The sequence below is a fragment of the Pristis pectinata genome, chromosome 4 (assembly GCF_009764475.1).
Source record: "Pristis pectinata isolate sPriPec2 chromosome 4, sPriPec2.1.pri, whole genome shotgun sequence".
NCBI classification, from domain to species: domain Eukaryota; kingdom Metazoa; phylum Chordata; class Chondrichthyes; order Rhinopristiformes; family Pristidae; genus Pristis; species Pristis pectinata.
In genome coordinates, this window is record NC_067408.1 from 62,320,289 (window position 1) to 62,347,865 (window position 27,577).

Below are 27,577 nucleotides of genomic sequence, written 5' to 3' on the forward strand. Positions count from 1 at the left end.
AAGTAATAACACTGACACGTGGTGCTCACCGTCATTGATGCCATTTATGAGTTACAACACTGGCTTGTGAGAATTGCAGCTTTTGACAGGGTAGCAGACTCTTGAACGTGTGAGTTTCACGTTCTACACCTGGCCTGTAACATTACACATGGGTTGTGTGTTTGAGGTATGACCTGGTCAGTATAGCCTAATGCTCTTTGAATAAGAAATTATGCAGACATATTTTGGGGATTTCCTGCATTCTTATAACAATTAGAAGTCTTCTCTAAATAAGTTGAGGCAGTTACAAAGAATTAAAGGACAGGTTAGAATTTTTTTTCCACCAGGGATATGATAAATCAATGTGGACAGAGAGTTCTTATTTCTTTTATTTGAAATTAGATTGATATTTGCTTCTACTGCTGAAGATATGGGGAGTGAGTAGGGGTATGGGTGGCTGATATGGAGAGAGACACCAGCACAGACCCGAGTGGTCTGGTCCCACACTGCAGTCTATGATCCCCAGCTGATCAGAATCAGATTTATTATCACTGACTTAAATGACATGAAATTTGTTGTTTTGCAGCAACAGGACAGTGCAAAGACATAAAATTACTATAAATCACAAAACTAACTAAATAGGTAAATAATTATGAAGAGCATACTGAAGAGCAAGATTTAGTTACATTAATTTGAAATTGTAGTTCTTCTTCTATTTAAAAGGTCACTTCCTTAATTTTCTCAATCTTAACAATGTTTTATTTTGGTTTGGAGAGAATGCAAATTAACAAGAAAATTCACTCTTTCACCTGATTTCCAACTAAAAGAAGATGTTCTCCAAGCAGGAAGTCCTTGAGCAAATCCTCCATCACCTCCATGTGCTGAAGAGAAAGCAGAAAACAAAGGATTTTTAATGCAAGATACAATAGGTTACAACTAACAGAGAGAACCATAATAACATCTCCTGGCATGCCTGCTGAGATCAAATTGAGCAGTATACTATGGGTATTAAGGGGTACAGATCCATGGCAGGTGAAAAGAATTAAGATACAGATCACCCATGATCTCAATGAGTGAAGGGGCTAAATATCCTTATGCTGTTTTGTAATTCCTAGGTTACTTCCAACACAACATTCTGCTGACAAGAGACTGCAGATGCTGGAATCTGGAGCAACAAACAAGACGCTAGAGGAACTCAACAGGTCAAGCAGCATCAGTGGAGGGAAATGGACAGTCGACGTTTCGGGTCAAGACGAAGGGTTCAGCTGAAGGGTCTCAACCCGAAATTTCGACTGTCCATTTCCCTCCACAGATGCTGCCTGACCTGCTGAGTTCCTCCAACATCTTGTTGCACAACAGCCTGATCCTACACTGCAGCTATGGGTCTTTCACTTTAAGGTCGCAAGGACAAATTTAAACATTCAAATCCTTCAGTCGATTACAGTTTAATAGACAGATATGTTAATTTCTGGCTTTGGATCTCTGGAAACCACCATGAAATAACTGCCTTTCTAAAATAAAAATACTAATTCCTTTTGGTACTTCGAAGTGGAATAAACACACACACGATTATGTGCACATAGTCAATAAATCTTCCATGCTATTCCTTAGGTCACCAGCTACGTTCTTAAGTAGGGGAAGATAACGGAATGGGGTATTTCCCCAGTGAAAGAACTTGAAAGGAAATCTGCAATAAATCATATTAAAGAGTAAAATAAATCTCCATTTTCGTCACTGCTTCTAAAGCACGGCTGCAGCTAACAGCCAAATAGAGAACCTGGGCAGGAATTGAGAAGGGCTGACTTTGTGAAATTTTGCTTGGCAAGTCCCTCTCCTTCAGTAGACCAGAACTCCTGCACATGGCAAACAGGCTGAAAGTTAGGTATAGAAGCTGTTCAGCAGCAATACTTAACCTAAAACTAAAACTCCACAAGCACAGATGGTGAAACGGTTAGGTGACTTTCTCAGGAGTAGAATCACAAGGGCATAGCAACACAGTGGAATCCCAGTGATAAGAACTGGGAGACAATAAAATGGTTAACAGTTTTAAATGCAGAGGAACACTGAAGAAGAGGTTGAATAGTTATAGTGATAGATTTTCACAGCACACATTAGTGACAATGACTAGTGCTACAGCCTGAGCAGACTGATCAAGCTCAAGACAGGGTTAATCAAGATGATGCTCAGTAAGCTGCTGAGATTTGCTGATGTGCACTAATCACCGCTTTATAAAGATATTACAATGTGCACACTGGGGGTGGGGGGGGGGGGGGGAGGGCACAAGTGCAGCTTGGAATTAATTTCCTGAACTTTGGTGTATGACTACTGCCGAGAAAATGTCACAGACCAATTTAAACCCCATAGAATTTATCAATCAAATGTTTTTATTGATCAAATAAACCACTATATCAGCAATGATTTAGTCACAATTGGTGGAAAAGTTTGAGGCAATAATTAAATCTTGCCTATAAATCACGCAAGGAATCATCGAATTCCTTGATTTGAAAAGCAGCCTCTTAATTCCCAGAGCAATACACACAAAATGCTGGAGGAACTCAGCAGGTCAGGCAGCACCTATGGAGAGAAATAAACAGTCAACTTTTCCGGTCGAGACCCTTCATCAGGACTGGAAAAGAAGAGGGTAGAAGCTGGAATACGAAGGTCGGGGGAGGGGGATGAGTACATGCAGTCAGGTGATAGGTATCCAGGTGAGAGGGGCAAGGTAGGAGGATGGGGGTGGGGGAGGGGGGTGAAGTAAGAAGCTAAGAGGTGATAGGTAGAAGAGGCAAAGGGCTGAAGAAGAAGTTTGGTAGGCGAGGGCAGTGGACCATGGAATAAAGGGAAGGAAGTGGGGAATAGATGGGCAGGTCATGAGGGTGGGTGCAGGGATGGGTGGGGAAAGGGGAAAGAGAAGGTGGGAGGGGCCCACAGGAATCAGGGAAGTCCTTCCAGGTGAGGCAGCACTTCATCTATGAATCTGAGGGTGTCATTTATTGCATCTGGTGCTCCCGGTGCAGCCTCCTCTACATCGGTGAGACCCGACGCAGGTTGGGTGACTGCTTCACCAAGCACCTTCGTTCCGTCTGCCACAAAAACAAGGATCTCTTGGTGGCCACCCACTTCAATTCCACATCCCACTCCCATACCAACATGTCTATCCATGGCCTCCTCTACTGAGGTCAGACGTAGGTTGGAGGAACAACACCTCATATTTCGCCTTGGTAGTCTCCAACCTAACAGCCTCAACATCGATTTCTCTAACTTCCGGTAACCCCACCCCTCTTCCCCCCCTTTTTTTCCTCTCCTCTGTCTTCCCTTATTCCTGTAGCCCCCTCTCCCCTTCTCTTTCCCCTTCCCCCTCCCTCATGACCTGCCCATTCCTGACCCACCCTCATGACCTATCTACTCCCCACTTCCCTTTATTCCATGGTCCACTGCCCTCTCCTACCGGATTCCTTCTTCTTTAGCCCTTTGCCTCTTCTATCACCTCTCAGCTTCTTGCTTCTCTGCCCTCCCCCACCCCTACCATCCCCCTCTCACCTGGACTCACCTATCACCTTCCTGCATGTACTTCTCCCCCTCCCCCGACCTTCTTATTCTGGCTTCTGCCCTCTTCCTTTCCAGTCCTGATGAAGGGTCTCGACCCGAAACGTCGACTGTTTACTTCCTTCCATAGATGCTGCCTGACCTCCAGCACTTTGTGTGTGTTGCTCCAGATTCTAGCATCTGCAGAATCTCTTGCATCCTAATTCCCAGATATCTTTATCACCAATCAATGGCTCCTATTAATTTGACAAAGTATTTCTTTATCAAATTGACAAGAACCAAATTAAACAGTTGGAATTGGGACCAAAAGATGTATGCAACATAGGCAACACAGTAGTACTGGAAGACTTTAATCTATATATATGGACAGGAGAAGTGAAATTAGTAGTTATAAGATTGAGGAGGAGTTATTTAATATAAGTGAGATGTTTTTTAGATCAATATGCAGAGGAACCATCAAGGGAAAATGCTATTTTAGATCTAGTATTGTGCAATGAAAGTAACTAATTAATAATCTTGTTCTTAAAGGGATTTAAGGGAAGAGTGACCATAATATATGTCATTCAATCTGAAACTAGGGTCTTAAATCCAAAGAAAGGAAACTATGAAGTTGGCTGTGATCAATTGGGAAACTGCATTAAAAGGCGTTATGGTGAATCAGCAATAGTTAGTATTTAAATAGATTATTTGCAAAAAAATACATTCCTTCAGGGCACAAAAACACTTGTGGAAAAGTGGTTCTTTCATGTCTCAGTGGAAAAATTAATGACAGCATGAAATCATGGGTCTTATAAAGTGACCAGAAATAGCAGCAAGTTTCAGGATTGGGAATATTTCAGAACTGAGCAAAGAAGGACCAAGGAATTATTAAAAAAGACAGAATAGTGAGTAAAGTGGTGGGGAACAGAAAAATAAACTGTAAGAGCTTTTATAGGTATGTAAAAAAGGAAAAGAAGTTCAAATGTACGGACAGAGACGGGAGAATGTTTAATGGGGAAGAAGGAAATGGCAGAGAAATTAAGCAAATACCTTAAGACGGCATGAAAAACCTGTCAGAAATTTTTAGAGAACCAGGGGTCTAGGGAGATTAAGGGCCTGAGGGAAATTAGTAAACGTATAGCGCAACACGAGTTGGTGAGAATAAATCCAATAAATCCCAAGGACCTGAGTTTTGAAAGAGTTAGTGGATCCATTGGTTCTCATCATTCAAAACATTACAGATTCTGGAATGGTTCCTGTAGATTAGAGAGGAGCCAACTATTTAATGGAGAGAAAGAAGAAACGGGGAAAGATAGCCTATGGTCAGTACAGGCTGTTCCCGGGTAACGAATGGGTTCCGTTTTCACAGACGTCCATAAGTCGATTTTGTCCATAAATCAGAAAATACACTAAAATCACTCTAAGGTAACCATACCTCCAGAGTATTGTAATGAATGGCATCAAAAGCACATAAAACTGAACAATTAGTAAAGTGGAGAGATAGAGGAAACCAGTTCTGCCATTTGTAGGAACACATGTACGTATGTATGTCAGACTTCTGAATTTATTACTATTACCAGAGCTACTTTGTGTGTACGGGTGTCCATAAGTCAGGCATTGGTAACCTGGGGATGGCCCATAGTAGGAGAAATGCTGAGATCTTAATGAGCAATGTAATAAGGAACAATTAAAGAAGAATAACTCTCATGTTCTAATTCTTATGTTATTCATCTGAACCCATTCACTCTAATTAATCTGCTAATTTGTAAGAGACAAGGCTGGAATTTGATCAGAGGACCATCAGGGTTTCAGATCTTGAGAAGTGATAATTGCAGTTCAGCCTGTTTTACCTCATTACAGAGTCCCTCCACCAGGGACTGTACATCACTGCATTTTAATGTCATGCATGAAGATTGGTTAAACAATTATCTGAGGCATTATAGTGCTTTGATAATTTGATGTCACTAATAGTGCAAGTGCTCATGCAAAATGCTAATTTCTGTTGATGTCTGCAGACATTGCAAGGAGACAGGGTGAATATACTAGTCAATCATTCTGTAATTATTCTAAAATGCTGGAAAATGTGAAAATTGGAACAACATATTGAGCCACTGGGTATTTCAGTCATAATGTAAAATTGAGGTGATTACAGAAAAAACATAAACATAACAAATTAGAGCAGCAGTGGGCTACTTGACCCCTCAAGCCTACTCCACTATTCATGGCTGATCTCCCTCAGACCCATATTCCAGCACCATCCCCATATTCCTTGATTCCTTTAATTTCTAAAATTTTATCAATCTCTGTTTTGAATGAACTCAATGACTGTATCTGTATGCAGTCTGATCCAAACAACATTCAGGCATGAGGTGGTAAGTAGCAAGCAACAATGGCATCACAGAAATGTCAGTCTAACCACGTACCTTTGACAGTCAATGACACTGCCATCACTGAATCCCACCATCAACCCATCAACATCCTGGGGATCACCATTGACCAGACACTCAATTGTACCAGCCATATAAATACCAAGGCACCAAAGCAGGTCCTGTTACCCTCCTGATACACTCACCTCCTGATACCCCAAATCCTTTTCCTCATCTACAAGGAGTGTGATGGAATATTCGCCATTTGCCTGGATGAGTGTTACTCCCAACAATCTCAATCTTGAGTGGACAGTCAGAGACTTTTTCCCAGGGTGACAATGGCTAACACAAAGGGACGTAATTTTAAGGTGATTGGAGGAACATATAAGGGGGATGTCAGGGATAAGTTCTTTACACAGAGAGTGGTGGGTGCGTGGAACACACTGCCAGCAAAGGTTATGGAGGCAGATACACTAGGGACATTTAAAATACTCTTAGATAGACACATGAATGGACAGAGAAATGGGGGCTATGTGGGAGGGAAGGGTTAGATAGATCTTAGAGCAGGATAAAATGTCAGCACAACATTGTGGGCCGAAGGGCCTGTACTGTGCTGTAATGTTCTATGTTCTATGTTCAAAAAGCTCAACACTATCCAGGACGAAGTAGCCCACTTAATTGGCACTCCATCTATCAATCTAAATATTCATTCACTCCAGTACAGGTGAACAGTGTACCATCTACGAACTGTACTTAAGTTTCTCACCTAGGTTAGTCCAACTGCTCCTGCCAAACCTGTGACCTTTACCACCAAGTAGGACAAAGGAAGCAGGTGCATAGGAATACCACCACCTGCACAATCTTGGAAATATATTGCAGTTCCTTCATCATCACCGGGTATAAATCCTGGAACTCCCTCCTCAACAGCACTGAGAGAGCACCTTCACCAGAAGGACGACAGTGGTTCCAGGCAGCGGCTCACACCCACCTTCTCAAGTGCAACTGGGCATGGGCAATAAATGCTGGCCTTGTGTAGATGCCCAAAGATGAGTAAATACCCTAGCCTTTTAGAGATCTATTTTGAAGTTAAAGCCCAAGACCGCAAGAAATTGTGGAGAGTTGTGTACACAGCTCAGCCCATCACGGAAACCAGCCTCCCCTCCATGGACTCTGCCTACGCTTCCCACTGCCTCGGGAAAGCAGCCAACATAATCAAGGACCCCTCCTGGTCATTCTCTCTTCTCCCCACTTCCATCGGGCAGAAGACACAAAAGTTTGAAAACACACCAATGGGCTCAAGGTCAGCTTCAATCCCGCTGTTATAAGACTCTTGAAGGAACCTCTTGTACAATAAAGGTGAACTCTTGACCTCACAATCTACCTTTTCATGGCCCTTGCACCTTACTGTCTGTCTGACTGCACTTTCTCTGTAACTGTAAGACTATATTCTGAATTCTGTTATTGCTTTTCCCTTTGTACTACCTTGATGTGTTTATCTTTTGAAATGATTTGTATGGATAGCATGCAAAACAAAGTTTTTCACTGTACATGCGACAATAGTAAACCAATTACCAATTAAAGGACCAATGTTACCAGTGGTAAACAATTTACAGACCAATGTAGGTGCATTAAGCAGTGGTTTGACTGAAATATTCAAGATTCCACCAGTTTTAAGAAGCATTAGCCCATTTATGTGAAATTGATTAGCATTTATGGTGAGATACATACACATATAATTTGTTAAGATTTCATTCAACAACAACAGAATTAATGATAAGGATACTTTTTGAACTGCTTTTGATAAGTATTGGGTTACAGTGTACAGGCTATGCTTTCCCATCAGATTCAATTAATATTTTAAAGATGACATTAATTAAGAAAGCACAGCGTCAGACTGTCTCTGCCTCCTTAAAAGTTGTGATGTCTCTGTTTCTCAGTGAATGACCCAGTTCTGCAATAGCAGAAGACATACAAAATAATCTTACAGCTCAGGAAGTTAATGGTTTTCATTAACAACATGTATTTATAACTTTTAATGTTGTAACATGCCCCAAGGCAACTAAACCAATATGCCACCTGTCAAATTTAAGAGATTTTAGGGCTGGTGACCAACGGCTTCATCAGAGAGGTAGATTTTAAGGAACATCTTAAAGAAGCAGAGAGAAAGACAGAGGTTTAGGGAGGGATCTCCAGACCTCAGGGCTTGGACTCCTGAGGACATGGCCTGCAATGGCTGAGCAGTGAAAACCAAGCCAAGTGATTGGCTGGAACTGGAGGACAGATGAGGTAACAGATACTGGGACAGGCATGACCAAAGAAGTATCTGGAATCAAGAACAAAGGGGCTGAAATTGAGATACTTCCCTGTTGAAAGAATGGAGGGTGACATGCGAATCGGAGTTAAAATCCACACACCAGAGCTGAAGTTTACGGTAGGTACAAGATGGAAAGCTAGCCAGGACCCCAGTGGAATAGAACCTAGTTGTAACAAAGACAGAGATCGGGACATTACGGCTATTGAACTGGAAAGTTACCTTCCATTTTCTTTTTATAAACTGACTGGTCTCCTGCTTTTTGTTTTCATATCAGATTTCAAATACTTGCACTTGATTTATTTTAGTGACAATGATTATGGGGCTATGGTTGAACAACAATTTGGACAATGAAAAGGGTAAGTTTGCCCAAGGGGCCTTAATTTATTAAAGAAGAACTAGTTTCTGTTGGAAGCAAGGATAAAAAGTTTTCAATGTCAAAGATAGTGACCAACTAGACCTGTCATAATCATTACAACTGAATACTCTGAGACAAACAAACATGCAAAATCAGCACAATTCACATGTTGTATGTCTGGAGCAGGTCTTCACACAATCATGTTTGTTTTCTTTAACTGGGCATTACTGACAGACCAACATTTATTGTAAAGGTGCTGGGCAATGGCATCTCCAACAAGACAATCTAACCACCTACTCTTGAAATTGGCATAATCATTACCAAAACACCACCATCAATATTCCGGGGAAGAGGGTCTACTATTGACCAGAAATTCAACAGGATCTGCCACATAAATACTGTGGCTACAAAAGCAAGTCAGAGGCTGTGTATCTTATGGCATAATGCACCGCCTGACACCCCAAAGCTTTTCCACCATCTACAAGGCATCAGCCAGTAGCATGATGGAATACCATCTGCTTACCTGGATGAACAGGGTCCAACAAGACTCAAGAGGCTCAACACCATCCGGGACAAAGCACCCAGTTCGAATGACATCCCATTCACCATCCTGAACAGTGACTTCCTCCACCAATGGCTGCAGTGTGTACCATCTACAAAGTGCACTGCAGTTACTCACTACTCTGACAGCACCTCTCAAATTTGTGATTCTAGCATCAAGAAAGACAACAGCAGCAAACAGAGGGTCATTTAGCAACAGGTACAACCGTAACCATGGGCGTTGATGCTCCATGCTAAATTCCAATGGAGTTCAGCAGTACCCTTCACCTGAAAGGGTCCTCTCCAAGTCACACACCATTCTGACCTGGAAAGGTATCGCTGTTTTATTATCTTCACTGGGTCTAAATCTTTCGTGTTCCTGTCCAACTGCATGTGGAAATACTGCTAGATGGACTGCAGTAGTTGAGGGTGACTAATTCCCCTCAAGGGAAATTAGGGTTGAGCAATAAGTGCCAAAGATGCTAACATCCCAAAAAGAGAGGCTTCCTCTTCTGCTACACTCTTATGGATTTGCCACACTATGTCTTGCATCAAAGTCTTGTGTGATTACCTGGCAGCAGCCAAAGAACCTGCTGTTTACATGTAAGTTACTCCCACTAGTGTACGCCCAGGATCAGGGGGAGTTGCTGGTATGGATGGGAGATTGTGCCTTTAAGACCGACACCACTAACATCCAGGAAGAACAGCCATGTGGGGTCCTGTGTGTGCCAAGGAGGTCAGTGTCATGCAGGGTTCACAAAAGAGTTTAGTGTGGAAGGTGAGTGGTGCATTAACAGCAAGGGCTGAAGCCACATCCAATGCTAAAATAAGATGATAAGACATAGGAGCAGAATTAGTCCACTTGGCCCATCTAGTCAGCTCCACCATTCAATCATGGCTGATTTTTTTTATCAACCCCATTCTCCCCATAACCCTTAACCAATCAAGAATCTATCAATCTTTGCCTTAAATACACCCAATGACATGGCCTCCACTACCCTCTGTGGCAACGAATTCCACAGATTTACCACCCTCTGGCTTAAGAAATTCCTCCTCATCTCAGTTTTAAAGTGACATTCATTTATTCTGAGGCTGTGCCCTCGGATCCTAGACTCTCCCACTAATAGAAACATCCTCTCCACGTCCACTCAATCCAGGTCTTTCAGTATCCGGTAGGTTTCAATGAGAACCCCCCCCCCCCCCCCACCCCCCCACCCCCCCATCCTTCTGAACTCCATCAAGTACAGGCCCAGAGACATCAAACACTTCTCATATGTTAAGCCTTTCAGTCCTGGGATTATTCTTGTGAACCTGTTCTGGACCCTCTCCAAGGCCAGCACATCCTTCCTTAGGTATGGGGCCAAAAATTGCTCTTAATATTCTAAATGTGGTCTGACCAATGCCCTATAAAGCCTCAGCAGTACATCCTTGCTTTTATATTCTAGTCCTCCCGAAATGAATTTTAATGTTGCATTTGCCTTCTTTACTACTGACTCAACCTGCAAGTTAACCTGAAAGGAATCTTGAAACTAGGACTCCCAAGTCCCCTTGCATGTCCAATTTCTGAATTATCTCCCCACTTAGAAAATAGTCTGCACCTTTATTGTTCCTACCAAAGTATATAACCCCACACTTCCCTCTGCTGTATTCCATCTGCCACTTATTTGTTCATCTCCCTACCTGTCCAAGTCCTTCTGCAGATTTCCTGCTTCTGTCCCTCCACCTATCTTCACATCGTCAATGTTTGTCAAGTGGTGAGTTGGACAATCCAGTCCATTATATCTCATACAGCTCCCTTGTCTCCTGCATTAATTCTTCAATGTTTGGTCAAGTAGGAGTTTTCCTTCCCATGATCTCATTAGGATAAAGATTTAGAGATGGTTGTCAGAGGTGAAGAGGTTCAATTTCTATCTACCTCTTCTTTTGTGACCCAATCCTGTCCACTTTTTGGCTTGCTATTCTTCTGTTCTATTCTAGTGGACCATGCCATTATGTATTCAGGTTTCATTCCTCCTGCAATGTGATAGTTCTATGTCTTCTGAGTGCCTTTTAGCTCTTCAAAGATGTTTTGTTTCCCCTACTTCTCATACACGTTACCTTAAAACCAACTCTAGTCTCACATTTCAGACTCAAGTCCCTCTTCAATAAAGTAAATAAATATTTGACAGCATTTACTTCATAAAGCTGAACTTACAAAATGTTAAGTTGACCATAAAGCACATTAATTTACAACACATGACCATCAATGCAGAATTTAAACATTTGCAGTTTCAGCATATGCTTTGTATTGTCACTCAAAGTTAAAGGTTTTCACCAGTTTCCTGGATTTCATGGTTTTCGAAGGTTCAAGAACCTTTACTCCTTTTATAGACCACATAATTGTCTGTGTACAATCAGGCATTAAGAGAGCTCCTTCAAACCAATATATTGATTAAGACTGAAGGAAGCATATGTGAATAATTTAATACAATCACAAAGATTACTTTATAGAATGGTTAATAATTTCTTAGGATTTACCACCTAGAGCAGATTGTTTGGCCTTTTCATTCAGTGTTGATATTTATTCTCCAGGCGAGCCATTAGATGGGTGATTGATGGTCAACGGGGAGTAGACGTGCTGAACGACCTCTTTTCATGCTGTATAATTTGATGAAAAGGATCCTCTATGAACATTTTCATAGAGTCACACAGCACAGAGAGAAGCGCATCATTCCATTAAGTCCATGCCGACCATTTACACTAATCTTACATTAATCCCTTTTTTTAATGCTCCCCACATTCCCATCAACTTCTCCCAGATTCCAACACTCACCTACACAGTGGGGGCAATTTACAGTGGCCAATTAACCTACCAACCTGCATGCGTTTGGGAAATGGGAGGAAACCAGAGCACTCAGGGTAAACCCAGGCAGTCCCAAGGAGAACATACAAAGTCCACATAGACAACACCTGAGGTCAGAATCAACCCGGGATGCTGGAGCTGTGAGGCAGCAGTTCTATTAACTGCGCCATCGTGCCACCCTAAATAATAATGGGTGAATCAGGCTCTTCCATTCCTTCTTAACCACCTTTCTGTCCTCACAATTCACAGAAGGGATCACCTCCATTCCTGCTGTATTGCAGTTTTTAGGGCTCAAGTTTCCTTGCTATGTCCCCTTTGCCTCATAAATGCAACCTGCCTTTCTTCATACTTTCTCATGTTTCTATACGCCTTTGTTCTCCTTGACTTCAATCATCTATCCAGCCCGAGAAAGTAATGAGATGCTTTACTCTTACATGAGCAGTTTCAATAATCATAAATATCCTTTATCTGGTGCTCTCTTTGTCTTAGTTCATTTACACTCAATCTCGTATTTGCCTTCCATAAATCATTGGAGATAAGTATGCTTCTCTGCCCCATCTACAGAGTGTCAGTAGTGGCTCATAGGTCGGCAATTTCATCTCCAAACCAGAAGGCTGTGGGTTTGTGGCTTTAAATGCCAGTCTGATGCTTGGGAACAAAATCCAGGCTGTCACACCAGTACAGTAATGACAGAGTGCAGCTATGCAGCCTGTAGAATGAAATGCTAAACCTTGGCAGCCTGACTGTATAAATTTAAGTCTTCATTCTCCTTCATAATATCAACTGAATTAATGGAAATCAAGATTACCTGGGTGTTTTCATAAAAAAGAACATCTGGTACTTTCATCTTTTCATCTGGATTATGCAATGGAACAGAAACTTTCCCAATTGTAAGAATCCCGGACTTTATTTCACCTGCAATTTCAGATAAACCACAGATTTAGTACTGCAATACCAAACCCCAGACAGGGCCATTCAGGGATAGTGAACTTGGACTTACATCTGATGTCAGTTCTTTCCTGCTCCACATCTGAAGTTGCCTCAATCCCCGAATCCTTCAGATTCTTCTGCAAGGCTGATCGGGCAAGGTTTGGCAAAAATCTGGAGAAATAAAGTTATATTTGTCTCAACTGATAACCACTGTACAAACCATAATGCTTGAAGGCGTCTCTTTTTCCGCACTGCAAATTGAAGGGATGCCCAAAATAAAATTTAGTACAATTTGTACACATGATTTTATGACACCTCATGGGCTTCTTTTCAGAAGAAACAAGAAGCCATGTCTCTACACGTGCAGTTAAATTCTGTTAATCCAGCACCCTCAGAACTTTGGTGGTTTCAGACAGGCAGATTTTAGCAATTGGTAATTGGTTTATTACTGTCACTGAGATACTGCAAAAAAACTTTTGTTTTGCATTCCATCCATACAGATCATTTCAGAACACAAGTAGATTGAGGTCGTACAAGGGAAAAGCAACACCAGAATGCAGAATATAGTTACAGTTACAGAGAAAGAGCAGTGCAGGCAGACAATAAGGTGCAAGGCCATGACGAGTTAGATTGTGAGGTCAAGAGTTCATGTGTATCATACAAAAGGTCAGTTCAATAGTCTTATAACAGTGAGATAGAATCTGTCCTTGAGCCTGGTGGTACATGTTTTCAAGCTTTTGTTCTCCCCCCTTCCTGATGGAAGCTGAGAGGAGAAAGAGTGTGTCTGAGGTGGGAGGGATCTTTGATTATTTTGGCTGCTTTTCTGAGGCAGTGAAAAGTGTAGACAGAGTCAATGGAGGGGAGGCTGGTTTTTGTGATGTGCTGGGCTGTATCCACATCTCTCTGCAATTTCTTGCAGTCTTGGGCAAAACAGTTGCCATACCAAGCTGTGATGCATCTAGATAGGATGCTTTGTATGGTACATCTATGAAAATTGGTGAGGATCAATGAGGACATGCTGAATTTTATGAATGACATTTTCTGGACTAATGAGTGTTATTCCTGATCAATACCCCAACATATTTTTAATTCACTTTTTTAAAAGATAATAAATCTTCCAGAGAACCAGGTGAATTTAAAGGGAGTGTGGGAATCAGGGCCCCGTTAAGTTTAAAGGGAGCACAGGAAACGTGACCCGGTGAGACAACTGCCGAACCACTGGGATTTCCAAATAATCAGAGTTTTACTGCATCCAGAAATAATGGGCAGGCTGCACACAACTTCCCATGCAATTGATTGGGATGTGTGGCTGGCAGGGAAAGCAAGGCTTTTCAACAAATGTATGCATTTATAAAATTGGCCCCAACTTTCATCCAGACATAGATTCCAGATATAAAGAAACACAAATATAACATGATATGGTACCGAAGCCCATGTCACCCATCAAGTCTGATCTGGCTCTATGGGAGAGCAATCCATTAGTTCTAGTCCCTCACTCCTTCTAAGATAGGAAAGCTCTAATTTTGAATTTATTAATTTTTTAAGTACACCACCAGGTTTTCAAATAATTTGCAACAGTGAGAAAATCATGCTGGATTAATCTTTTCAACCCACTTCATCACCTTAGAGTGAATTTTCGCTCCATTCCTTGACCATCCACTAGGTCTAATGCTCCCCTTTGGCCTCCCAATTTCCACAAGTCTCAGCTCATTACATGTAATGCAACCTAGCCTGTAATGCAATTCCCAGCAAATCTCATTCACCATCTTCCCTCTCCTCGTCAACCTGCATCTGCTCCTGGTCTAGTAATGCTTTGTTATTAAAGCACCTATGTTCAGATCCACAGCCTCACTCCTTGCCATCCCTGTCGTCTCGCCCCAAGCACTACAATCCTCTGTGCTCCCCAATTCCCATCACTAGTGGTAGTGTCTTCAGCTGTTAGGGCTGTAAGATCCCACTGCCAGCCCCAAATCAGCAGCTGTCTCTCCACTCCTCCCTCCCTTACTTTAACCTACTAGTTAAAGCTTCAGAACTCCTGTCCTAATTTCTGTTTGTGTACCTTGCTTTTAGATTTTTTCTGATAATAAAAGTAGAGGGTGTAGGTTTAGGACAAGTGTAAGAGATTTAGAGGGGATCTGAGGAAGAACATTTCATCCAAAGGATGGTTGGAACCTGGAACGTTCTGCCTGAGGAGGTGGTGGAGGCAGAAACTCTCACATTTAAGAAGTATCCAGATAAGCACTTGATGGTCAGCATGGTGGGCCAAAGGGCCTGTTTCTGTGCTGTATGACTCGATGACTTCATGACATAAACATACCTGCAATGCATCCCTGGACATTTCAGAAACTCTCATTTCCTGAGTCCCTATTTTGTACCCCACATTGCAGTTTAAGCCAAATTAATATTCTTAAATGGAACTGTGGTAGTCGATGCACAGAGCAAGTGTTCCATGAATAACAGTGTAAAAAATAAGTAATCCCTATTTTAATGATTGATTGAGGGTCAATGGTATAACTGAAAATAACAAAAAACTACAGATGCTAGAAATTTGAAATGAAAAATTCATCAGTTCAGGCAGCAACTGTGTAGAGAGAGAAATGTTTCAGGTCAGAGACCCTTCGTCAGAACCGGGAAAGAGATAAGAAAGATAATTTAAAGTTGCAGAGAATGTGATGGGAGGGATAGATAAGACAAAGGGAATATGTGTGATGGGACAAGAGCAAATCAAAGGATAAATAAGGGTGATTATGCTTGTCTGTGTTACATGTTGCTAATAACAAGACTGTAGCACATGCCCATCAGGTCAGGCATCTTCGAAAGAGCATGATGGAATCTTTCATGTCTGCCTTGGTTTAACATTTGATCTGAAAGATAGCACCTTAAACAATGCAGTACATCCTTAGTGGTTGTTTCTGCTAAAATCTCTGGTGCGGGGCTTGAACCCACACTCTGACTCGAAGGTAAGAATGCCACCAAGTGCTTCATGGATCACAAAATGTTACAGGCATTATACAAATTCAAGTTTTCATATCCTCAGCTAGAAGGTATGTGAATTTCCTCAATAAGTTGAATCTTTATGTTATTTCTCCTGTCAGAGGAGGGGAGGGTTGGAGGGAGGGGATTATGAATGATGGGGAGAGGAGGAGAAGGGATTCCAATGCTGAAGAACTCTCACAATATTAAATTCATAAGTTAAAAAATAATACTATAATCAGAATAAACATTTACACCTAATTTTTTATATTATTTCCAAAAATAATAATATTTTCTAGATGTAAGCTAATACAACTTTGCTAGTACCTGCATGAAGAATATTGAGCAGCATGGCAAACACAACGTGGATGTAATCTGATGCTCTTTTCATTGCAAAGGAAGTAAGCAAAGTCATTTCTACCTGTGCTCCCCCTATTCTCATCTGTGAAAACAACTATCTGCCCACTATTTATTTCCTTAACTTGCAAAAGGGACAGCTTGAGAAGTGTGAGGTAATGACTTTTAAAGTGGTTGAACAGTAAATGGCAGAGAGAGCAATTTGCCTAGCTACCTGGAGAGACAGGCTTTATTTACAGCATGGTACAGGCTCTCCTCTGGATAATGCGAAAACCGGTTGCAGATGCGGAGTAACTGTCGCGTGGAAAGTGATGAAGCCAGAGATTTTGCCTGAAAGGACAAACAAAAAGATCCAATAATAGCAGCTGTGCTGAAAACAGTGAATGCTTTATTTTGCTAGTTATAGAAATATTAGTGAGAGGTAAAGAGTGTTTCACCATGAGTCTTGATTAATTTAACCAGGTATCAGAGCCTACTTATTTTCCTATTGGGAAGCAGGCCTGGAGGATGGACCAATGGCAGGTGTGGAACTGGGATGGTTGGTGGTTGAAGGTCATGTGATGGAATCTCTAGCAACCTATCAAATCACAGTTGGCAATCATAATAGGGAATGGCACAGTGGTGCAGAAGGTAGCGCTGGCACCTCCCAGCTCCAGCCACCCACGTTTGAATCCGACCTCAGGTGTTGTCTGTGTGGAGTTTGCATGTTCTCCCTGTGACTGCGTGGGTTTCCTCCAGGTGCTCTGGTTTCCTCAGAGTGCTCAGGCATCCTTCCACATCCCAAAGTTGTTTGGGTTGGTCAGTTAATTGGTTACTGTAAATTGCCCTACTGTAGTATGGGTGGTAGAATTGTTGGGAATGTGGGGAGATAGATTACAGGGAATATTAGTGGGGCAATATGATTGCTCTGTGAGTTGGATGGCCCCCAGCTATGCCATAAGGAAATATGAAAATGTTAAAGTTCTTGTGCTTTACAAAGTGGGATGTAATTAAAATTAATTCTAATTGCAGATAATTTCATTTGCTTAATATGACAATTGTAATCCACAACTTATTTTAAGACGAGAACAATAATAATGAAATCCCCTCCCCAACAGATATATTTGAAGAAGGTTGTTTGAAGTGCTGTACTGCAAAATAACTGCAAATATTAACAATTTTCCCTGCTCAATTTATCAACAGAAAATCCAACTCAACAGTAAAAAAAAACTCCAAACAATAACAGTAATTGCAACAGAGTCAAAGAGAGACAGAGCACGGAAACAGGCCCTTTGACCCACAGAGTCCAGGCCAACCATTTAAATTAATACCATTTTTTATTCTCGCCACATTCCCATCAACTTCCCCCAGATTCTACCACACTAGGGGCAATTTACAGTGGTCAATTAACCCATCAATCCGCATGTCCTTAGAATGTTGGGGGAAACCAGAGCACCCGGAGGAGACCTATGCGGTCACAGGGAGAAGGTGTAAACTCCACACAGACAACACCAGAGGTCAGGATTGAACCTAGGTCTCAGGTGCTGCAAGGCAGGAGCTCTATTAGTTACACCACTGCAATGCTTTTAACACTTAATAGTTCACAGCTCATACACATTCTTTCAACACTTTTTAATTCTTTAGTTTCTCTCTAACATATAGGAAGAAAATACCAAATCTGTTGTAAACACATCCACACATTTAAATCACTTTTCCCACTGTGGTGTGTGGATAGATACATAGATAGGAAAGGTTTAGAGGGATATGGGCTAAAAGTGGGCAAATGGGTCTACTTTAAATGGGCACTTTGGTTGGCATGGATGAGTTGGGCTGAAGGGCCTGTTTCCATGCTGAATTACTCAATGACTCCAATAATACTAATTGAAAACATGTACTTATAGGACCATAATCTATGGAGATCAACTTTGTAATCTATTGCAAGCAATATATTTTGTGATCTACCAAATTATCACTAATACAATGTGCTATTAAATAAAATGTTTAAAAAAAATCAGTACAGAAAATACTGACCACAAAATTTAGCCCACATAAAAGTAATCATCATCCGTGTGTAGGGAAAGAAAATTATTTTAAGATGTGCGAACTCTTGGAGTTCATTTTAGATACAAATGATAATTAAGGTTAAATAATAATTTACATATCCAATTGTACCTCTCACTCTTCATCGGACAACCAGCATCTTTTACTCATTACCTTTCTTTGCTATCACAGTCAGATTGGGAATTAACCACACTGGAAACTGTGTATGAAAACCCACATACTTTTAAGTATTCTGCAGAAAGACATGCATCGTCCAGCTGTATCAATGGTAGCGCCCTGGGGAGTGTTGTAGAACAGAGGGATCTAGGAGTGCAAGTACATGGTTCCCTGAAAGCAGCGTTGCAGGTAGACAGGATGGTGAAGAAGGCTTTTGGCACACTGGCCTTCATTGGTCAGGACACAGAATAGTGAGTATAGAAGTTGGGATGTTATGTTGCAGTTGTTCAAGACATTGGTGAGGCCACATTTGGAATATCATGTTCAGTTTTGGTCACCCTGCTATAGGAAGTATACCATTAAGATGGAAAGAGTCAAAGGAAATTTACAAGAATGTTGCTGGGACTGAGTTATGGAAAGAGGTTGAGCAGGTTGGGACTATTTTCATTGGAACATAGGAGAATGAGGGGTGATCTTATAGAGGTGTGTAAAATCATGAGGGGCGATCTTATAGAGGTGTGTAAAATCATGAGGGGCATGAATAGAGTCAATGCTCACAGTCTTTTTCCCAGGGTTGGGGAATCAAGAACTAGAGGGCATAGGTTTAAGGTGAGAGGGGGGAGATTTAGTAGGAAACTGAGGGGCAACCTTTTCACGCAGAGGGTGGTCCATATATGGAATGTGCTGCCAATGGAAGTGGATGAGGCAGGTACATTAACAACATTTAAATTGTACTTGGACAGGTACATGGATAGGACAAGTTTAGAGTGATATGGCCAAATGTTGGAAATTGGTCAGCATGGACTAGTTGGGCCGAAGGGCTTGTTTCCATGCTGTATGACTCTATCGTTAACTTGCTTGATTCTTTATCACAGACAGCTTCTCACACCTAATTCTACGAACAGTTGTGTGGTATATTTAACTTACTGTTGGATCGCTGCTCTGCCGAAGTCTGTGTGTAAAATGCAACAACTGTGAGACAGCATCTCTGGGAACCTGTGGGATCTGCAAGAGCAAGATAATACAGTGTGTATTAACTATTTTCCAATCTAGTCAGAAAAGCAAACATGGACTTATAGAAGATATTTCACTGCCTCATGAATCCAAGGCACTTTAAGAACAACAAAGTACTGCAATGAAGTATAATGCAGGAAACACAGCAAGTTACTTGCACATTACCAGGTTCTACAATTTGCAATGGGGTAGTGACCAGATAATTTGTTTTTAGATGTTACCCGAAGGGTAAATATTGGCCGGGATACCCTTAAGATTCCTTGCTCCTTTTCAGTTAATAGCTTCATTCTTTGTTATTTCTATCACTTGAATTCTGTAATTATTTACAACTGAAAAAACAATGTTTCCAACTAAGATTACTACATAAAGCGATCTAAGATATATCTACGAAACAGTAAAAACCTTGGCCCTAATATTGCTCTGTCTGCTTTGAGCCCAGGAGGAAAATTGCAGAACTCAGGGAAGATGCCAGAGACTCAGGTGACACCACAAGTTCTGGCAGCTTGCAGGCTGCCTTGCATGTGCCAAAGTCTCCATTTGTCAAGCCCAGTAAAGGGCAGCAGCCCGTGAAAGTAGTGAAGGGGTACACTAAAGATTTAATGTGAATCAGGAAGGCAGGCACTGCATTTGTGGTAGCCTACTTTATCCTAATTAGACCACTTTTCACTGTGGAGTCAGCATTTGAGAGCACAACAAGGATTGTACCACAACACATGTAACTTTTTTACATGTACTTAGACATAGAGTCACAGAAAGATACAGCATGGAAACAGGCCCACTGGCTCACTCAGTCCAAGCCAACCATCAATGTCCCATTTGCACTAATCCTACATTAATCCTTCCATCAACATTTTGAATGCAGGTTTCCTTGTCTTAATTTATAACAAGTATAGCCATTTAAAGTCATCATACTGTAAGTGCATCCCTTAAGACATAAGACATAGGAACAGAATTAGGCCACTTGGCCCTTCAAGTCTGCTCCGCCATTCGATCATGGCTGATTTATTTTTCCCTCTCAACCCTATTCTCCTGCTTTCTCCCCGTAAGCTTTGATGCCCCTACTAATCAAGAACCTATAACCTCCGTTTAAATATACCCAATGACTTGGCCTCCACAGCCATCTGTGGCAATGAATTCCACAGAATCACCATCCTCTGGCTAAAGAAATTCCTCCTCATCTCTGTTCTAAAGGGACTTCCTTTTATTCTGAGGCTGTGCCCTCTGGTCCTGGACTCTCCCGCTACTGCAAACATCCTCTACAAATCCACTCTATCCAGGCCTTTCAATATTTGGTAGTTTCAGTGAGATCCCCCCTCATCCTTCTAAACTCCAGCGAGTACAGGCCCAGACCATCAAACGCTTCTCATATGTTAACCCTTTCATTCCCCTGATCATTCTTGTAAACCTCCTTTTGACCCTCCCTAATGCCAGCACATCCTTCCTTAGATATGGGGCCCAAAACTGCTCACAATACTCCAAATGTGGTCTGACCAACACCTTAGAAAGCCTCAGCATTACATCCTTGCTTTTATAGTCTAGTCCTCTTGTAATGAATGCTAACATTGGATTTGCATTCCTTACTATCAACTCAACCTGCAAGTTAACCTTTAGGGAATCCTGCACTAGGACTCCTAAGTCCCTTTGCACCTCAGATTTCTGAATTTGCTCCCCGTTTGGAAGATAGTCTACGCCTTTATTCCTTCCAGCAAAGTGCATGACCATACACTTCCCTACGCTGTATTCCACCTGCCACTTCTTTGTCCATTTTCCCAACCTGTCTAAACCCTTCTACAGACTCCCTGCTTCCTCAACACTACCTGCCCCTCCACATATCTTTGTATCATCTGCAAACTTGGCCACAAAGCCCTCAATTCCAGATCATTAACATATAACATGAAAAGTAGCAGACCCAACACCAGCCCCTGCGGAACACCACTAGTCCCCAGCAGCCAACCTGAAAATGCTCCCTTTATTCCCACTGTTTGCCTTTTGCCAGTCAGCCAATCTTCAAACCATGCTAATACAGTCCCTGTAATACCAGGGGCTCCTATCTTGTTCAGCAGCCTCATGTGCAGCACTTTATCAAAGGCTTTCTGAAAATCCAAGTAAACAACATCCATTGCCTCTCCTTTGTCTATCCTGCCTGTTACTTCCTCAAAGAGTTCCAGCAGATTTGTCAGGCAAGATCTCCCCTTTAAGAAACTGTGCCGACTTTGGCCTATTTTATCATGAGCTTCCAACTACCCTGAAACTTCATCCTTAATAATGGACTCTAACATCTTACCAACCACTGAAGTCAGGCTAACAGGCCTATAATTTCCTGCCTTTTGCCTCCCTCCCTTCTTAAAGAGTGGAGTGACATTTGCGATTTTCCAGTCCTCCGGAACCATTCCTGACTCTAGCGATTCTTGAAAGATCACTATGAATGCCTCCACAATCTCTTCAGCTACCTCTTTCAGAACCGTGGGGTGTAGTCCATCCGGTCCAGGTGACTTACCTACCTTCAGACCTTTCAGTTTCCCAAGCACCTTCTCTTTAGTAATAGCGACTACACTCATTTCTGCCCCCTGACTCTCCTGAATTTCTGGCACGTTGCTGGTGTCTTCCACAGTGAAGACTGACGCAAAATACTTATTCAGTTCGTCCGCCATTTCTTTATTCCCCATTACTACCTCTCCAGCGTCATTTTCCAGCGGTCTGATGGCCACTCTTGCCTCTCTTTCACTTTTTATATATCTGAAAAAACTTCTGGTATCCTTTTTTATATTATTGGCCAGCTTACCTTTATATTTCATCTTTTCTCCCCTTAGTGCTTTTTTAGTTACCTTCTGTTGGTTTTTAAAAGCTTCCCAATCCTCTAGCTTCCCACTAATTATTGCAATATTGAATGCAAGAATATACTTTTGCTTTTATGCTATCTTTGACTTCCTTTGTCAGCCACGGTTGCCTCATCCTCCCTTTAGAATGCTGCTTCTTCTTCTTTAGGATGAACTGATCCTGTGTCTACCAAATTACTCCCAGAAACTCGTGCCATTGCTGCTCTACCATCATCCCTGCTAGGGTCCCCTTCCAATCAATTTTAGCCAGCTCCTCTCTCATGCCTCTGTAGTTACCTTTACTCAACTGTAATACCGATACATCCGATTTTAGCTTCTCCTTCTCAAACTGCAGGGTGAGTTCTATCATATTATGATTACTGCCTCCTAAGGGTTCCTTTACCTTAAACTCCTTAATCAAATCTGGTTCATTGCCCAACATCAAATCCAGAATTGCCTTTTCCCTATTGGGTGCAACCACAAGCTGCTCTAAAAAGCCATCTCATAGGCATTCTACAAATTCCTTCTCTTGGGATCCAGTACCAACCTGATTTTCCCAATCTACCTGCATATTGAAATCTCCCATGACCACTGTAACATTGCCCTTTTTACATGTCTTTTCTATCTCCTGTTGTAATTTGTACTCCACATCCTGGCTACTATTTGGAGGCTTCTATATAATTCCCATCATGGTCTTCTTACCCTTGCAGTTTTTTATCTCTGCCCACAAGGATTCTACATCTTCTGATCCGATGTCATTTCTTGCTAAGGATTTGATTTCATTCTTTACCAACAGAAGCACCCCACCCACCCTGCCCACCTGCCTGCCTTTTCGATAGGATATGTTTCCTTGGATGTTTAGCTCCCAGTTGTGATCTTCTTTCAACCATGACTCTGTGATGCCCACAACGTCATATCTGTGAATTTCTAACTGCGCTATGAACTCATCTACCTTACCTCGTATACTGTGTGCATTCAAATTCACCACCCTTCTTCTCAAATTTGTCTCCATGTTGCCTGAAGTAAAACTTTATCCCTTTCTAAACTTTCTGTCTTATTCTTTATTCTGGAGACTTCAGTAACCTCTCTTGCACTCTCCTTCCTTTTTACTTTTTCCATACTTTTCCAAGCTGTTGAGTCCACCCCCCTACTATTTAGTTTAAAGCGCTTGTTATGCAATTTGGCAGACCCTGGTCCCTTGTGCCATAGTAGCAGCTCAACTTCAGCTCTCCCTACTCCTCAACAACAGAGAATCCAGTGTCTTGCAGCCCAAACTTTGTCTAAATATCATATAGAAGACAGACCTGAAAATATGAATCGAATTACACCTGCGTACCTTGCTCCAACCATCTCCAGCTTTTAATCTTGAAGATCAACAGGGTCTTCATTTCCCATTTGCAATACAATGGTAGATCAAGGTACTTTTTAAGCAGATAATGGTAAGTTGGGGATGTCTTATGTCTTAACGATATAAAGTAAGACATTTATGAGATACTTAGTCTTAAAAAATGGTAAACAGGGCCCAATAGTTCATAAATGGGGTAACAGCATGAATTTGTTTATCTACAGCACGAGGCCTCAGTGGTTTCAAAAACATTTTATTGCTAGTGAAACATTCTTACAATGACCTATGGATGTGAAACTCAAGATATAATTGCATTTCTTTGATTGTGTCACTTGATTTGTCCTCCATAGAGTCGCAGGTATCTAATGAGGTGAGGTACAGCACCAAATCTCACATCAACACTGAAAAATATACATGTACAAAAAAGTAAGTATGTACAGTTCCAAGGGGATAACAATTCCTGATGTGTGTGGGAATTTAGGGGTGAGAGGGAGTTCAGCTTAATTGCAATGAGGCTGGCTGGGGTAGACTCTTTGGACCTGTTTGATTTTTTTCTATCAGTATTTTTCTTTAGCTGAGAGATCGTTGATATACAGTGACTGCTAAGGTCAAACTTGCTGCTGACTTCAAATGTTTTACTAATGTTTTGGGAATCCCTACTCCTGTGCGTCAAGTTCTAATGTATTAAAATAGTAAGCTGGCAAAATTAATTTTGAAATATTGGTTTTGCAATGCAAATTGAGCAAGATCAGAATCTAGCCTGTCAAAAAAGATTATTTAGCATCACAAATTAAGAAGGTGAAACTGCTTCTAGTAAATCAAGAGCGAAGGCATTAAGGCTGAATAGCTTTAAATGAAGAAATATGAGACAGGTGGGAGTCATACGAGAGCAACAAGATCATTACTGAGCTTCTACATCAAATTGATTTTCCATTCTCCCAAATCTATTGGTTTACCATCTCCAAATAAAATCTATCTATCAATCTCGTTCTTGAAGATACTCATTAACTGAGCTCTTGGGTAGAGAATTCTAAAGCTTCAAACCTCTGAATGAAGAATTTTTGCCTCCCTTTTACCTGTGACTATGCCCCCTGGCTCTGGATACCATCTGTTAGCACATACCCCTCAATCTTCCCAAATGGGTTTATGTTTCATCTAAATCCCAAAGAACAGAGGTGCATTCTAATCAAGAGCGACAGAAGAGACGGCAGATGCTGGAATCTGGAGCAACAAACAATCTGCTGGAGGAACTCAATGGGTTGAGCAGCATCTGTGGGAGGAAAGGAATTGTCAACAATCTGGACTGATGCAGGGTTTCTAACTGAAACACTGATAATTTCTTTCCCCTCTGCAGATGCTGCTCAACCCACAGAGTTCCTCCAGCAGATTGTCGCATTCTACTCAAAATCTACTCAGGGGACTTCACTTCAAGAATCCATCTACTCCACCTTCTCTGAGACAAGCATATTGTCCTGCCAATAAGGAGGCCAAAATTATACACAGTCCCCCTCACCAAGCTATATATCAAAGCTGCGTGCCTTCCATGTACTCCCATCTACTTTATTCAATGTGATACGTTGATAGAGTCAGCATCAATTGCTCATCCCCACATGTTCTTGAGAAGGTGATGCTGAGTCACCTTCTTGAATCATTTGTTAGGAATTTAAAGTTTATTAAGTAACCTGTTAACTAAATTGGTCACAGGATTATCATTAATAATTAAATAATCTGGAATTTGAAAGAAAATTTAGTCTTCAAAATGGGGACCAGAAAACTACTGGAATGTCATTAAAAGCCAGCCTGTTTTACAAACTTCTTTTATGAAGGAGATCTGCCACTTGTACCAGGTGTGGTCCACAATGTTGTTGAGTACGGAGTTCCAAGATTAAGACTATGAAAGAACAATGGTATACAGTATTTACAAGTCAGGATGCATGTGGAAGTATTTCATCATGCTCTGAATTTATGCTTTGTATATGGTGGAAAGGCATTGGGTATCAGGTGGTGAGTCATTCACCGCAGGATATACAACCTCTGATCTGCTTTGTAGTTAAGTATTTATGTGGCTGATCTTGTTGAGGTTCTGATCAATGGTGACCTCCAGTTTGTTGATGGTGGGAGACTCGGCCAATGGTAATGCCATTGTATATTGGAGTCTTTGTCCAGCACTCTGAAGGTGCAAATGTTATATGCCACTCATTAGCCAATGCCTTAAAGTTGCCTTTGTCAGGCTTTTGCCCTACTAGACTGTAGGACAGCTCTCCCAACCTAAACATCAGCCCCCAGATGTCCACGAGGAGGATTTTGCAAGGAAGACACGGCTGGCAACAATATTATTGAATCGCAGTCTGGTCAATGGATTGATGCTGAATGATGCCAACAGTTTTATTTAGTCTTACAGCATGGAAACAGGCCCTTTGGCCCAACTTATCCATGCCATTTTTACTCCGTTTTATTGCCACAGTTTTAATGCAACCGAATGGCTTGTTTGGTCATTCTGGAAAGCTAACTATTTATATGTAGTCACATGTGGACCAGTCCTGGTACAAGTGGCAGATCTCCTTCCCTAAAAGACGTTTGTAAAACAGACTGGCTTTTAACGACATTCCAGTAGTTTTCTGGTCCCCATTTTGGACATTAAATTTTCTTTCAAATTCCAGATTATTTAATTATTCGTGGCTACTCACCATCCGCGCAAGCGAACCGGCTCGGTGGTCGGGGTGTGCGTTGTCGGAGCGGTGAGGCCCAAGATGGTGCTGGGCCTTCATCTTCCCTGAGCGACGGGGGGGGGAGAACCCGCGCGCGCAAAAAGTTTTGATGACGTAGCGCGTACGTCATTTCCGTTTTCGGAGGGCGGGAACCGCGCCGCTTAAAAGGCCCTCACAAGGCAGGTAAATAAATCAGTCTTGTTCCACAGCTTGCAGACTCGTGTCTTTATTCTCGCATCATGGTAGCAGCCGCTACATTGGTGACCCCGATGGTCCAAACGGATTTTGGACCCACACAATGACCGACAACACAGCAGCCAACGCAGAGGTACTCAAGCTGCCCACCTTTTGGACGCTTCGGCCCCGCGTGTGGTTCGACCAGGCCGAAGCCCAGTTCCAACTGCGGCAGATCACCTCCGACTCCACACGATACTACCACGTGGTCAGCTCCCTGGACCAGGAGACAGCCGCCCAGGTCGGAGACTTCATCCAGACTCCTCCGGAGGAAGGAAAGTACCCGGCTTTCAAGGCCCTTCTCATTCGGACCTTCGGTCTCTCCCGTCATGAGCGCGCCGCCCACCTGCTTCATCTCGACGGCCTGGGGGACAGATCTCCATCGTCCCTAATGAACGAGATGCTGGCCTTGGCTGAGGGACACAAGCCCTGCCTGATGTTCAAGCAAGCCTTCCTCGAACAGCTGCCCAACAGCATTCACCTGCTGTTGGCCGATGCTGACTTCAGCAACCCACGTGAGGTAGCCGCCTGGGCAGATGTCCTGTGGGAGGCCAAACGCGAGAGCAGTTCGTCCGTCGGCCAAATCGCCATACCGCGTGCCCAACGCCTACCTAAACCAGTCCCAGCAGCCAAGCAACCACACCCCAGAAACACAGAAGACGACACTGACGACCAGCTGTGTTTCTACCATCAGAGGTGGGGCATGGAGGCCTGTCGATGCCGCCCACCCTGCAAGTTTCAGGGAAACGCCAGGGCCAGCCGCCGCTGATGGCTATGGCGGCTGGCCACCAACACAGCCTCCTATTCGTTTGGGACAAGCAGTCCGGGTGTCCTTTCCTTGTCGATACTGGAGCAGAGGTCAGTGTTTTACCCCCGACCAGCTGCGACACTCACAGCAGGCAACAGGGATCCGCCCTCAAAGCCGCAAACAGCACAACGATTCGAACTTTCAGTACCCGTACAATCCAATTACAATTCGATGACAGCCATTTTACCTGGAACCTTACCCTTGCCGCTGTCGCTCTGCCACTCCTGGGAGCCAACTTCCTCCAGGCCCACAGCCTGTTAGTTGACCTACGAGGG

At 42.3% G+C, this 27,577-nt stretch overlaps 1 protein-coding gene across 1 annotated transcript in view; it reads right to left on the bottom strand.

Annotated features, from left to right (window-relative positions):
• Window positions 1–27,577, bottom strand: part of vwa8 (von Willebrand factor A domain containing 8) — a 321,854-nt gene that overhangs the window by 169,761 nt on the left and 124,516 nt on the right. The window contains exons 16-20 of the mRNA XM_052013855.1: window positions 19,305–19,382; window positions 16,396–16,511; window positions 12,922–13,022; window positions 12,730–12,836; window positions 789–860 (exon numbers count right to left, since the gene is read on the bottom strand). Coding sequence (XP_051869815.1) covers window positions 789–860; window positions 12,730–12,836; window positions 12,922–13,022; window positions 16,396–16,511; window positions 19,305–19,382 — 474 coding nt within the window. The remainder of the gene's footprint in view (window positions 1–788; window positions 861–12,729; window positions 12,837–12,921; window positions 13,023–16,395; window positions 16,512–19,304; window positions 19,383–27,577) is intronic.